At 41.6% G+C, this 13,829-nt stretch overlaps 1 protein-coding gene across 5 annotated transcripts in view; it reads right to left on the minus strand.

Annotated features, from left to right (window-relative positions):
• UPF2 (UPF2 regulator of nonsense mediated mRNA decay) overlaps positions 1-13,829 on the minus strand; it is a 654,310-nt gene that overhangs the window by 506,118 nt on the left and 134,363 nt on the right. For all 5 annotated transcript variants that reach the window (XM_053716468.1, XM_053716466.1, XM_053716467.1 and 2 more), the window contains one exon: positions 13,271-13,374. In XM_053716468.1, coding sequence (XP_053572443.1) covers positions 13,271-13,374 — 104 coding nt within the window. The remainder of the gene's footprint in view (positions 1-13,270; positions 13,375-13,829) is intronic.

Genomic DNA, 13,829 nt, shown 5'->3' on the forward strand with positions numbered 1-13,829 from the left:
ATAAAAACAGAATTTATGCTTACCTGATAAATTACTTTCTCCAACGGTGTGTCCGGTCCACGGCGTCATCCTTACTTGTGGGATATTCTCTTCCCCAACAGGAAATGGCAAAGAGTCCCAGCAAAGCTGGTCACATAATCCCTCCTAGGCTCCGCCCACCCCAGTCATTCGACCGACGGACAGGAGGAAATATATATAGGAGAAACCATATGATACCGTGGTGACTGTAGTTAGAAAAAATAATTCATTAGACCTGATTAAAAAACCAGGGCGGGCCGTGGACCGGACACACCGTTGGAGAAAGTAATTTATCAGGTAAGCATAAATTCTGTTTTCTCCAACATTGGTGTGTCCGGTCCACGGCGTCATCCTTACTTGTGGGAACCAATACCAAAGCTTTAGGACACGGATGAAGGGAGGGAGCAAATCAGGTCACCTAAATGGAAGGCACCACGGCTTGCAAAACCTTTCTCCCAAAAATAGCCCCTGAAGAAGCAAAAGTATCAAATTTGTAAAATTTGGCAAAAGTGTGCAGTGAAGACCAAGTTGCTGCCTTACATATCTGGTCAACAGAAGCCTCGTTCTTGAAGGCCCATGTGGAAGCCACAGCCCTAGTGGAGTAAGCTGTGATTCTTTCAGGAGGCTGCCGTCCGGCAGTCTCATAAGCCAATCGGATAATGCTTTTAAGCCAAAAGGAAAGAGAGGTAGAAGTCGCTTTTTGACCTCTCCTTTTACCAGAATAAACAACAAACAAGGAAGATGTTTGTCTGAAATCTTTAGTAGCCTCTAAATAGAATTTTAGAGCACGGACTACGTCCAAATTGTGTAACAAACGTTCCTTCTTTGAAACTGGATTCGGACACAAAGAAGGTACAACTATCTCCTGGTTAATATTTTTGTTGGAAACAACTTTCGGAAGAAAACCAGGCTTAGTACGCAAAACCACCTTATCTGCATGGAACACCAGATAGGGCGGAGAACACTGCAGAGCAGATAACTCTGAAACTCTTCTAGCAGAAGAAATTGCAACCAAAAACAAAACTTTCCAAGATAATAACTTAATATCTACGGAATGTAAGGGTTCAAACGGAACCCCTTGAAGAACTGAAAGAACTAGATTTAGACTCCAGGGAGGAGTCAAAGGTCTGTAAACAGGCTTGATCCTAACCAGAGCCTGAACAAATGCTTGAACATCTGGCACAGCTGCCAGTCTTTTGTGAAGTAAAACAGATAAAGCAGAGATCTGTCCCTTCAGAGAACTTGCAGATAATCCTTTCTCCAAACCTTCTTGTAGAAAGGATAGAATCTTAGGAATTTTTATCTTGTTCCATGGAAATCCTTTAGATTCACACCAACAGATATATTTTTTTCCATATTTTATGGTAAATTTTTCTAGTTACAGGCTTTCTAGCCTGAATCAGAGTATCTATTACAGAATCTGAAAACCCACGCTTTGATAAAATCAAGCGTTCAATCTCCAAGCCGTCAGTTGGAGGGAAACCAGATTCGGATGTTCGAATGGACCCTGAACAAGAAGGTCCTGTCTCAAAGGTAGCTTCCATGGTGGAGCCGATGACATATTCACCAGGTCTGCATACCAAGTCCTGCGTGGCCACGCAGGAGCTATCAAGATCACCGAGGCCCTCTCCTGATTGATCCTGGCTACCAGCCTGGGGATGAGAGGAAACGGTGGGAATACATAAGCTAGGTTGAAGGTCCAAGGTGCTACTAGTGCATCTACTAGGGTCGCCTTGGGATCCCTGGATCTGGAAAGTAGCAAGGAACCTTGAAGTTCTGACGAGACGCCATCAGATCCATGTCTGGAATGCCCCATAATTGAGTTATTTGGGCAAAGATTTCCGGATGGAGTTCCCACTCCCCCGGATGGAAAGTCTGACGACTAAGAAAATCCGCTTCCCAATTTTCCACTCCTGGGATGTGGATCGCAGACAAGTGGCAGGAGCGATCCTCCGCCCATTGAATTATCTTGGTCACTTCTTTCATCGCCAGGGAAGTCCTTGTTCCCCCCTGATGATTGATATATGCAACGGTCGTCATGTTGTCTGACTGAAACCTTATGAATTTGGCCTTTGCTAGTTGAGGCCAAGCTCTGAGAGCATTGAATATCGCTCTCAGTTCCAGAATGTTTATCGGGAGAAGAGACTCTTCCCGAGACCATAGACCCTGAGCTTTCAGGGATTCCCAGACCGCGCCCCAGCCCACTAGGCTGGCGTCGGTCGTGACAATGACCCACTCTGGTCTGCGGAAGCTCATTCCCTGTGACAGATTGTCCAGGGTCAGCCACCAACGGAGTGAATCTCTGGTCTTTTGAACTACTTGAATCGTCGGAGACAAGTCTGTATAATCCCCATTCCACTGTCTGAGCATGCACAGTTGTAATGGTCTTAGATGAATTCGTGCAAAAGGAACTATGTCCATTGTTGCCACCATCAATCCTATTACTTCCATGCACTGCGCTATGGAAGGACGAGGAACAGAATGAAGTACTTGACAAGAGCTTAGAAGTTTTGATTTTCTGACCTCTGTCAGAAAAATCCTCATTTCTAAGGAATCTATTATTGTTCCCAAGAAGGGAACTCTTGTTGACGGGGACAGAGAACTTTTTTCTTTGTTCACCTTCCATCCGTGAGATCTGAGAAAGGCTAGGACGATGTCCGTATGAGCCTTTGCTTTTGACAGGGACGACGCTTGAATCAGGATGTCGTCCAAGTAAGGTACTACTGCAATGCCCCTTGGTCTTAGAACCGCTAGAAGGGACCCTAGTACCTTTGTGAAAATCCTTGGAGCAGTGGCTAATCCAAATGGAAGTGCCACAAACTGGTAATGCTTGTCCAGAAAAGCGAACCTTAGGAACTGATGATGTTCCTTGTGGATAAGAATATGTAGGTACGCATCCTTTAAATCCACGGTAGTCATAAATTGATTTTCCTGGATAGTAGGTAGGATCGTTCGAATAGTTTCCATTTTGAACGATGGTACCCTGAGAAATTTGTTTAGGATCTTTAGATCCAAAATTGGTCTGAATGTTCCCTCTTTTTTGGGAACTATGAACAGATTGGAATAAAATCCCATTCCTTGTTCTCTTATTGGAACTGGATGTATCACTCCCATCTTTAACAGGTCTTCTACACAATGTAAGAATGCCTGTCTCTTTATTTGGTTTGAAGATAATTGAGACCTGTGGAACCTTCCCCTTGGGGGTAGTTCCTTGAATTCCAGGAGATAACCTTGAGAAACTATTTCTAGCGCCCAAGGATCCTGAACATCTCTTGCCCAAGCCTGAGCAAAGAGAGAAAGTCTGCCCCCCACTAGATCCGGTCGCGGATCGGGGGCTATCCCTTCATGCTGTTTTGGTAGCAGTGGTAGGCTTCTTGGCCTGCTTACCCTTGTTCCAGCCTTGCATTGGTTTCCAGGCTGGTTTGGGTTGTGAAGTATTACCCTCTTGCTTAGAGGATACAGAATTAGAGACTGGTCCGTTTCTGCGAAAGGGACGAAAATTAGGCTTATTATTAGCCTTAAAAGACCTATCCTGTGGGAGGGCGTGGCCCTTTCCCCCAGTGATGTCTGAAATAATCTCTTTCAAATCAGGTCCAAATAATGTTTCACCTTTGAAAGGAATGTTAAGCAATTTTGTCTTGGAAGACACATCCGCTGACCAAGACTTTAGCCAAAGCACTCTGCGCGCCACGACAGCAAACCCTGAATTTTTCGCCGCTAATCTAGCTAATTGCAAAGCGGCATCTAAAACAAACGAGTTAGCCAATTTAAGTGCTTGAACTCTGTCCATAACCTCCTCATACGAAGATTCTTTACTGAGCGATTTTTCTAGTTCCTCGAACCAGAAACACGCTGCCATAGTGACAGGAACAATGCATGAAATTGGTTGTAGAAGGTAACCTTGCTGTACAAAAATCTTTTTAAGCAAACCCTCTAATTTCTTATCCATAGGATCTTTGAAAGCACAACTATCTTCGATAGGAATAGTAGTGCGTTTGTTTAGAGTAGAAACCGCCCCCTCGACCTTGGGGACTGTCTGCCATAAGTCCTTTCTGGGGTCGACTATAGGAAATAATTTCTTAAATATAGGGGGGGGGACAAAAGGTATGCCGGGCCTTTCCCACTCTTTAGTTACTATGTCCGCCACCCGCTTGGGTATAGGAAAAGCGTTGGGGGGCACAGGAACCTCTAGGAACTTGCCCATCTTACATAATTTCTCTGGAATGACCAAATTGTCACAATCATCCAGAGTAGATAACACCTCCTTAAGCAGTGCGCGGAGATGTTCTAATTTAAATTTAAAATGTCACAACATCAGGTTCAGCTTGATGAGAAATTTTTCCTGAATCTGAAATTTCTCCATCAGACAAAACCTCCCTCATGGCCCCTTGAGATTGGTGTGAGGGTATGTCAGAACAGTTATCATCAGCGTCCTCTTGCTCTTCAGTGTTTAAAACAGAGCAATCGCGCTTTCTCTGATAAGTAGGCATTTTGGATAAAAGATTTGCTATGGAGTTATCCATTACAGCCGTTAATTGTTGCATGGTAATAAGTATTGGCGCACTAGATGTACTAGGGGCCTCCTGTGTGGGCATAACTGGTGTAGACACAGTAGGGGATGATGTAGTATCATGTTTACTCCCCTCATTTGAGGAATCATCTTGGGCAATATCATTATCTGTTGCATTACTGTCCTTACTTTGTTTGGACACTATGGCACAATTATCACATAAATTTAAATGGGGAGACACATTGGCTTTCATACATATAGAACATAGCTTATCTGATGGTACAGACATGATAAACAGGCTTAAACTTGTCAACAAAGCACAAAAAACGTTTTAAAATAAAACCGTTACTGTCACTTTAAATTTCAAACTGAAAACACTTTATTACTGAATATGTGAAAAAGTATGAAGGAATTGTTCAAAATTCACCAAAATTTCACCACAGTGTCTTAAAGCATTAAAAGTATTGCACACCAAATTTCAGAGCTTTAACCCTTAAATTAACGGAACCAGAGCCGTTTTTACATTTAACCCCTATACAGTCCCAGAATGAGGCTCTGTCTATAACTAGAAAGGCCCCCATCTGAAAAAGGTGTCCAACACAGTGCCTGCCGTTTTTCTAAACATTCCCCAAGATTATAATACCAATAATTAGTTAGAATCTGCATAATATGCCTAGTAAAGCAATTGTTTTAGCCCAGAAAAATGTCTACCAGTTTTTAAGCCCTTTTTGAAGCCCTTTATTCTTTTATGTTTAACTAAGAAAATGGCTTACCGGTCCCCATGAGGGGAAATGACAGCCTTCCAGCATTACATGGTCTTGTTAGAAATATGGCTAGTCATACCTTAAGCAGAAAAGACTGCTAACTGTTTCCCCCAACTGAAGTTACTTCATCTCAACAGTCCTGTGTGGAAACAGCAATCGATTTTAGTTACTGTCTGCTAAAATCATCTTCCTCTTACAAACAGAAATCTTCATCCTTTTCTGTTTCAGAGTAAATAGTACATACCAGCACTATTTTAAAATAACAAACACTTGATAGAAGAATAAAACTACATTTAAACACCAAAAAACTCTTAACCATCTCCGTGGAGATGTTGCCTGTGCAACGGCAAAGAGAATGACTGGGGTGGGCGGAGCCTAGGAGGGATCATGTGACCAGCTTTGCTGGGACTCTTTGCCATTTCCTGTTGGGGAAGAGAATATCCCACAAGTAAGGATGACGCCGTGGACCGGACACACCAATGTTGGAGAAATACCCTTCGTAATCTGAAATCACAGGTTTATTAGTCTCCCACAAGGGATTAGTCCAGGCAAGAGCTGTGTCAGAGAGTAACGAGATGAGAAATCCCACCTTAGCTCTGTCAGAGGGAAACGCCTGAGGTAACATCTCAAAGTAAATTCCCACCTGGTTCAAAAACCCTCTGCACTCATTAGGATCGCCTCCATATCGCTGAGGTAGAGGTGCAGAACCAGACATGCTCCTGGTAGGACTAGGTGCATCAGCGGAAACAGGAGCAGCCATAACTTGCGGGACACTTTGGTCCAAATGTGCAGTGCGAGTCAGCAGGGTTTGCAGGGCTAGTGCAAATTGATCCAAGCAGTGATCCTGTTCATCATTCCTGGAAATTATGGCAGGTAAAGGTGGATTATTAGCACCATCAGGATTCATGGCCCTTGCGTAATGTCAGGGTGCCAGGAATCAGACTGAGACGAGAAGTGCAAAAATAATCACACCTTTTATTAATAGCAAAAAATAATAAAAAGTCCACAAGTCAAATAACAAGCCAGGAATCAGGAGGAGTATTTGAGCCTTTGGCTGGGGTGTTTTTTCCTCCTCCTGGTGGCATAGTTCTAAATTGCCAAAAGTAATGAATGCAGCTGTGGAATCTTTCCATTTATGAAGAAAACACTGATATAGACTAGTAAAGACACATGCACACTCATGAGCCTACCTCGTTTTACTCTTCAATAAAAGATACCAAGAGAATGAAGCTAATTTGATAACAAAAGTAAATTGGAAAGTTGTTTAAAATTGTATGCTCTATCTGAAACATGAAAGTTTAATTCTGATTTTACTTTCCCTTTAAGTTAAAAAAGGGTATCAGGGAAAATGATACCCTTGCAGACTACAAAGCATGTATATACATGTGTTTGTAGGGTGAATCTATACTTACACCATACTTCATATAGACAATAATTCAGATATTATGTTTATGCCAACTCCTCAAAAATAAAGGAAACAAATGCAGCCTGCAGGTATTCAAACAATTTATGCTGCAAATGTGTAATTTAATATGCACAGAATATTAAACCATTGGAGGAGGGGAAGCAAAAAGACAAAAAAAACTACATTTATGCTTACCTGATAAATTTCTTTCTTTCCGGGTATGGAGAGTCCACAACGTCATTCCAATTACTAGTGGGATATTCAACTCCTGGTCAGCAGGAGGAGGCAAAGACCACCCCAGCATAGCTGTTAAATGTAACTTTCCTTACCCATAATCCCCAGTCACTCAGCTGAAGGAAAATGGAAAAAGAAGAAACACAAGGGTATGGAGGTGTCTGAGGATTACTCAAAAAAAACTGCCAAATTATAATTTAAAAAGAGGGTGGGGTCGTGGACTCTCTATGACCGGAAAGAAGGAAATTTGTCAGGTAAAGCATACATTTTGCTTTCTTTCCTATGACATGAAGAGCCCACAACATCATTCCAATTACTAGTGGGAACAAATACCCAAGCTAGAGCACACAGAAAGAAAAGGGAGGGAGAACAAGACAGGAACCTAAACAGAAGGCACCACCGCTTGAAGAACCTTTCTCCCAAAAGAGGCCTCAGCCGAGGCAAAAGTATCACATTTGTAGAGTATGGAAAAAGTATGCAAAGAGAACCATGTTGCCGCCTTGCAAATCTGTTCCACAGAAGCTTCATTTTTGAAAGCCCAGGATGAGGAGACAGCCCTAGTGGAATGAGCCGTAATTCTCTTCAGAGGCTGCTGTACAGCTGTCTCATAAGCAAAATGAATCATACTTCTTAACCAGAGGGAAAGGGTAGTAGAAGTGGCCTTCTGACCCTTACGCTTTTCAGAGAAAACAACAAACAGGGCAGAAGATTGCCAAAAATCTTTAGTAGCTTGTAGGTAAAATTTTGGAGCACGCACAACATCCAAGTTATGCAAAAGACGTCCCTTATGAGAAGAAGGATAAGGACTAAAAGAAGGAACAACAATTTCCTGATTAATGTTTCGATCCAACACCACCTTAGGGAGAAAACTCAATTTAGTATGAAGGACCGCCTTATCTACATGAAAAATAAGGTATGGGGAATCACAATGCAGAGCTGAAAGCTCCGAACTCTGCGAGCGGAAGAAATAGCAAGAAGAAACAAAACCTTCCAAGATAACAATTTTATATCAACAACATGCATTGGCTCAAACGGAGCATGTTGCAGAACTTTAAGAACAAGATTAAGGCTCCAAGGAGGAACAACAGGTTTAAACACAGGCCTGATTCTAACCAGGGCCTAAACAAAAGCTTTAACATCTGGCAAAAGAATAGATGGTGCAGAAATCTGACCCTTCAGAGTACTGACTGACAAACCTTTTTCCAGACCATCCTGAAGAAAAGATAAAACACGGGAAATTCTCACCCGGCTCTAGGAGAAACCCTTAGATTAGCACCAAAAGATATTAAAGCCATACCTTATGGTAGATCTTGCGAGTAACAGGTTTGCGAGTCTGAAGCATAGTATCAATGACTGCTTCAGAAAACCTACATCTAGACAGAACTAGGCGTTCAATCACCAAGCAGTCAGCTTCAGAGAATAAAGTTTGGATGGAGGAATGGACCCTGAATTAAAAAGGTCCTGTCTCAGAGGTAACCTCCAAGGAGGAAGAGATGACATCCTTACCCGATCCTGCGAGGCCATGCAGGAGCTATTAGAATTACCAATGCTCTCTCCTGTTTGATACGAGCAATGACTTGTGGAAGGAGAGCAAACAGGTATGCCAGAGAGAAGAGCCAAGGAGCCGCTAGAGTATCTATAAGAGCGGCCTGAAGATCTCGACCTTGAACCGTACTTTGAAAGCTTGGGGTATTGATGAGACACCATCAGATTAAACTCTGGAACTCCCCACCTGAGAGTTATCAATTGAAAATCTCTGGGTGGAGACCCTACTCCCAGGAATGAAAAGTCTGCCTGCTCAGAAAAACCACCTCCCAGTTGTCCACCCCTGGGATGTGGAAGGCAGAAAGGAGACAATAGATAGACTCCGCCCACTGGGGAATGCGAGTCACCTACTTCATTGCTAAGGAACTCCGAGTTCCTCCCTGGTGATTGATGTAAGCAACCGAATAGATATTGTCTGATTGAAATCTGATAAACCGGACTAAAGTTAACTGAGGCCAGGCTGATGAGGCATTGTAATTTGCTCTCAACTCAAAGATGTTTTTGGGAATAAGAGACTCTTGAGTCCAAAGACCCTGAAGCCTTTAAAGAACCCCAAACTGCTCCCCAGCCTGACAGACTGGCATCCGTAGTTACAATCACCCAGGATGGTCTTAGGAAGTAGTTTCCTGAGACAGATGGTCCTGTAAAAACCCACCAAGATAGAGACTCTAGTTAGGGGAACCAGAGCTATCCTCTGTGATTGGTTCGTGTGATCTCGGTTCCATTGTCTGAGCATGCATAACTGTAGGGGTCTCAGATGGAACCGAGCAAACGGAATGATGTCCATGGAAGCAAACATCAGACCAATTACATCCATACACTGAGCCACAGATGGAAAGGTTGAGGACTAAAGTGACAGGCAGAAAGTCAGAAGTTTAAGCCTCTGACAGAGCCATCATTTGCTTTGAGGACCTACAAGTCTATGAGAAAGCTAAAGTCGCCCATAGGTCGGCCTTGGGAAGGGGGTACTATCATGCACCAATTGGGTCTTGAACTCTAGTCTCTCATGTTGTATCCCAGTGACTTTCCACTGAGCCACCAAAGGGCTTTGGATTTTCTAACCTTCATCAGCAAAATCATAGAAAGAGAATCTATAATCGTTCCTAAGAAACACACCCTGGTGTCTGGCACCAGGTAAATCTATTCCAGATTCACTTTCCACCCGTGGGAACGTAGAAAAGACAATAACATCTTACAAAAAGAAAAGAAGGCACCTGTACCAACATATAGTCCAGGACAGATGCCACCGTAATTCCTTAACATCTGGCTAGTGCCAGAACAGCCCCATCGAACCCCCGTAAGATTTGAGGAGTAGAGGCCAAGTCCAAAATTTAGTAATCATCTACGGTAGGAAAGGGACAAAAAAAAGTTAAGAATCCCTAGAGCATACATTTAAAATGTATCGAGCAAATTAAGCAATTATGATGCTTATTACAATAACAGTATATACCTATTCTGAATTATAATGAATCAGGATAGAGATAAATCAAATAAATGTTGATAATCCCTAAACCCATACTATAAATAATATAGTCATAATGACTCACTTATATACTATAGCCTACTTTACGCAGACTTCCCTAAATGCCATAGCATTGCTGAATACAAAGCTGTAAGGATAGCTAGGGTTAAAACAGGAATCCAGCTTGTAGTTTGGAGACTTACTAACTGAATCACGAGTGATCAGATTAATAACAAATCTCCCGTATACATTTTTCTACCGCATGGAAAGAAAAAAAAAAAACACGAACATGGATAATCCCTAAGACATATATATACTAAGATAAAGCCGACAAAAGACTTATAACAATATCCAGAAGATCTTTCCATGGTAAGAGGAAAATAAATATTAATGTAAATATTAATAATTCCGTACTTAGGTCTTAAATATGCACAGCAGAAACAAGATAACATAAGCATTTCTAGTGCTTATAACATAGTAATTATATATTCTACTGTAGAAAAGAAGGATAATATAAGTAGACCTATTGTTTAAAACATAGTCTAATTAAACCGTACGGTAGAAAGTTAGGGATAAACCATGAAGATGGAAATAATCCCTAAAACATACAGGAATGTGAGACAGTATAATTGGGCATCACATTGATAACAATGCCCAGTATATACCTATACTTAAAAAGGAAAGGGATAAACCATGAACATGGTGACAATCTTAAATAAACATACAGTTACAATGCACAAACTGTAGAAATCACCAGTAGGTGGGTATAAAGAATATATAAATCCCTGCTAAATAGAACAGATAAAGAGATTAATCATATGAGAGGCCCTCAAGATTTATCCACAGAATGAGAAGGAAATGTAATGCACCTTAATACATGACAATATAATAAAGGAGCATGCATTAGCAATAAATTGCCACCAGATGGCGACAAATACTAGTAAAACACAGTATTTAGTTTGAGAAAATAAATCATGAAAAAAATAAAATTGTAGGATATACGATTTATTATAATAAACACTCCCATAATAAAAAAAACCCTCATCCCTCATATCCTAGAGGCAGTATTATCAGTACACATAAAAAACTGATATAAAAACACCTTAGGAGGGGAATAAACCTCTATGAAGGTCTAGGCTGAATAGGTTTACATGAGGCCCACATAGAGATCGTACTTCACATTACATGATGAAGACATCTAAAATGCGCTCAAACCGCAAACCTCCCTGCCCATAGTGGGAAATAGAAAAGCTATTTCCAAAATGGTGCCAACAGAAATGTATTTCCGCCGAAGTGGATCTCACTTACTATGTAGACGAGGTTGGAACAAAAGAAACACAATTATTCTGTATAAAGCACAACGCTCACAACTCTGAAAAAACAGACCATACGCCTCCTATACAGCAGAGCAAACGCTCATGGCTCCTCCACTGCTTAGCTGACTAGCTGCGCCATATTATCCGCCCACAATGGTGGTCTTCTAATACGAGGATAAAGATACATAGCCGCATATAATAAAATTGAGCTGACACAAAAGCTAAAACAACTGAAGCTTAGTGCAATAGGCGAGACCCCTGTAAATTATTAACTCGATAACAGATGAGGGAAAAACCCCTTTAAATGTTGTCATCACTATCTAGCATCTTACTAATAAAGAAGCATGCATTAGCCAGCGCCGTATTATGCAAGCGCCATAACTGAGAGCTGCGTCAGGAGCGTAACATGGGACTTGCAGGTTCATGGGGAAAACCTTTCAGTCAGTGTATTGGCGCTTATTGTGATTGTCTAAAATAGCACTGCCAGAGAATATTTTCTAAAAAAAGGCAGACGGTAGTCTCCTCTTATCTAGCTGGAGAAGTCGCCGCAGCATCAGATAATGGCGCACATCGATGTTATAAAAATATAAGCATAACAGTCAGCGGTAGCCTCCTCTACTGAAGCCGGAGGTGCCGCTGCTGTAAATGAGGAACATACCAGCTAAAGGAGCTAGAGTGTAAATGCTCCATTAAAAAGGTCCACACAAATAAATAAAAGCCTCAACCCCATGTCATTTTTAACTGAAAACAAAACTATGAGGGTTGTTGAGTTATGTCAGAGGGAAACACCCAATAATGAGTGAACCGGAGCCTGTTTAAGGAGATGGCGGTAGATCCAAGCTGCTCAAATAACCTATATCCCCAACATGGACTATAACTAAGGTTTCCAGACCCATCTAAGAGGGCAATGGAGGCCAGTTGTCACCTTTAAAAGTCCTCCCTTTCCCTGATGACAGTAAAAGTTATACCTGCCATGAGAAGGGTTTAAATGAGGATTTAAACGGACTTACCTTCCAGGATCTTCTGCTGTGGAGCAGATACAGTACTTCCCAGTCTGTCAGCCTCAATCGATCGCTGGCAGGGACATGGAGAGAAAAGAAAAAACAGAGTAACCAACCCTGGTTTTCTATAAAAGGGCTAGCAATAATGTTAGAAATAAAGCAAAGACTACCTTGCCGCCTTCTAACTGCTAAAAGCCACCACTACTCTTACTAAAGAGATTGTTGTGGACACAGCTAGACCCCAATCCTTGCTTGCAGGGAAAAGTACCCATTAAAAGGATTAAATTCTTCAGACACTGACTTTGCACATCCTCCATTGACAAAGGCAAAGAGAATGACTGGGGATTATGGGTAAGGGAAGTTACACTTAACAGGTTTGTTGGGGTGCTCTTTGCCTCCTCCTGCTGGCCAGGAGTTGAATATCCCACTAGTAATTGGAATGACTTTGTGCACTCTCCATGCTATAGGAAAAAAACAGTAAATGGTATATTAAAGTGAATGTAAATGTTCAGGAATGAGAGCCCGGTTTTTAAAAATACTATTAAATACAGGGGCACTTTCATTCATGAAAGTTTACATTGCTGTGCTTTTGTTAAAATACTTACCTTTTTCTTCTTCCAAGTCGGACCAGCGATCCTCCGCCCACAGCTCCTCTGTACTTACGTCAGCAATGACGAATCTGGCTTCCTTCAGTCATGGCTTGCCCCCAAGAGCAAACATTTCCTGAGGACACACCGTGATTGGAGGAATCCGGTTTTATCATTGCTGTGCTAATAACAGCATGAGAAGCGGGCAGGGGATCGCTGGTCTGGCTTGGAAGAAGAAAAAGGTAAATATTTTAACAAAACCGCTGCAATGTAAACTTTCATGAATAAAAGTGCCCCTGTTTTGAATAATATTTTTAAAAACCGGACACTGATTCATGAAAATTTACATTCACTTTAAGTCTCTTTACGACAAAAACGGTCTGGTTTACTGGAGATCAGATTTGTCAATGACTAAACCAACACTATACCTTATCTATCAGATCACGGTTCACACAGTTGGGCAACTGCTGGATAAAAGCATCGACTATGAGCTTTAGATGGGACCCAGTACTTGCTTCTTCGTCTTCTTGCTCTGTGTACCAGAAAGAATTCCAGATATTAATAAACAATTCTTAAAGAGACAGTAAACACTTTGTAATCACAAGATTTCACTGCACTTGTGTAGTAAACACAATGAGATGTTGATATAACAATAAGTTATGCATAGTAAATTAACTGTGCAATAATAATTTATCTTACCTCCATTTTATGTAATTTAGCTCTGAAAATTGTGGATTTTCTAATGCACTGGAGATGCATCTTGCAGATTTCTCAAGACACTTTAAAGTGACATAATTATGATTAGCCTTGTAGTCTGCATACTCAAGACCAGGTTGATTCCTCCAAAAAAGGCAAGTAGTGGGCAGTGTTCCCTCTAAGGCCAGTTTTGTGTGCGGCCCAGCAGTGAAACAGTTAATTAGGTAACCACACCCTGCAATTAGCAAACACTGCACAATGCAGATGGTAAGGTATGGTTCTCTTGTTAAC

This window comes from Bombina bombina, chromosome 6 (assembly GCF_027579735.1).
Source record: "Bombina bombina isolate aBomBom1 chromosome 6, aBomBom1.pri, whole genome shotgun sequence".
Taxonomy (NCBI): Eukaryota; Metazoa; Chordata; class Amphibia; order Anura; family Bombinatoridae; genus Bombina; species Bombina bombina.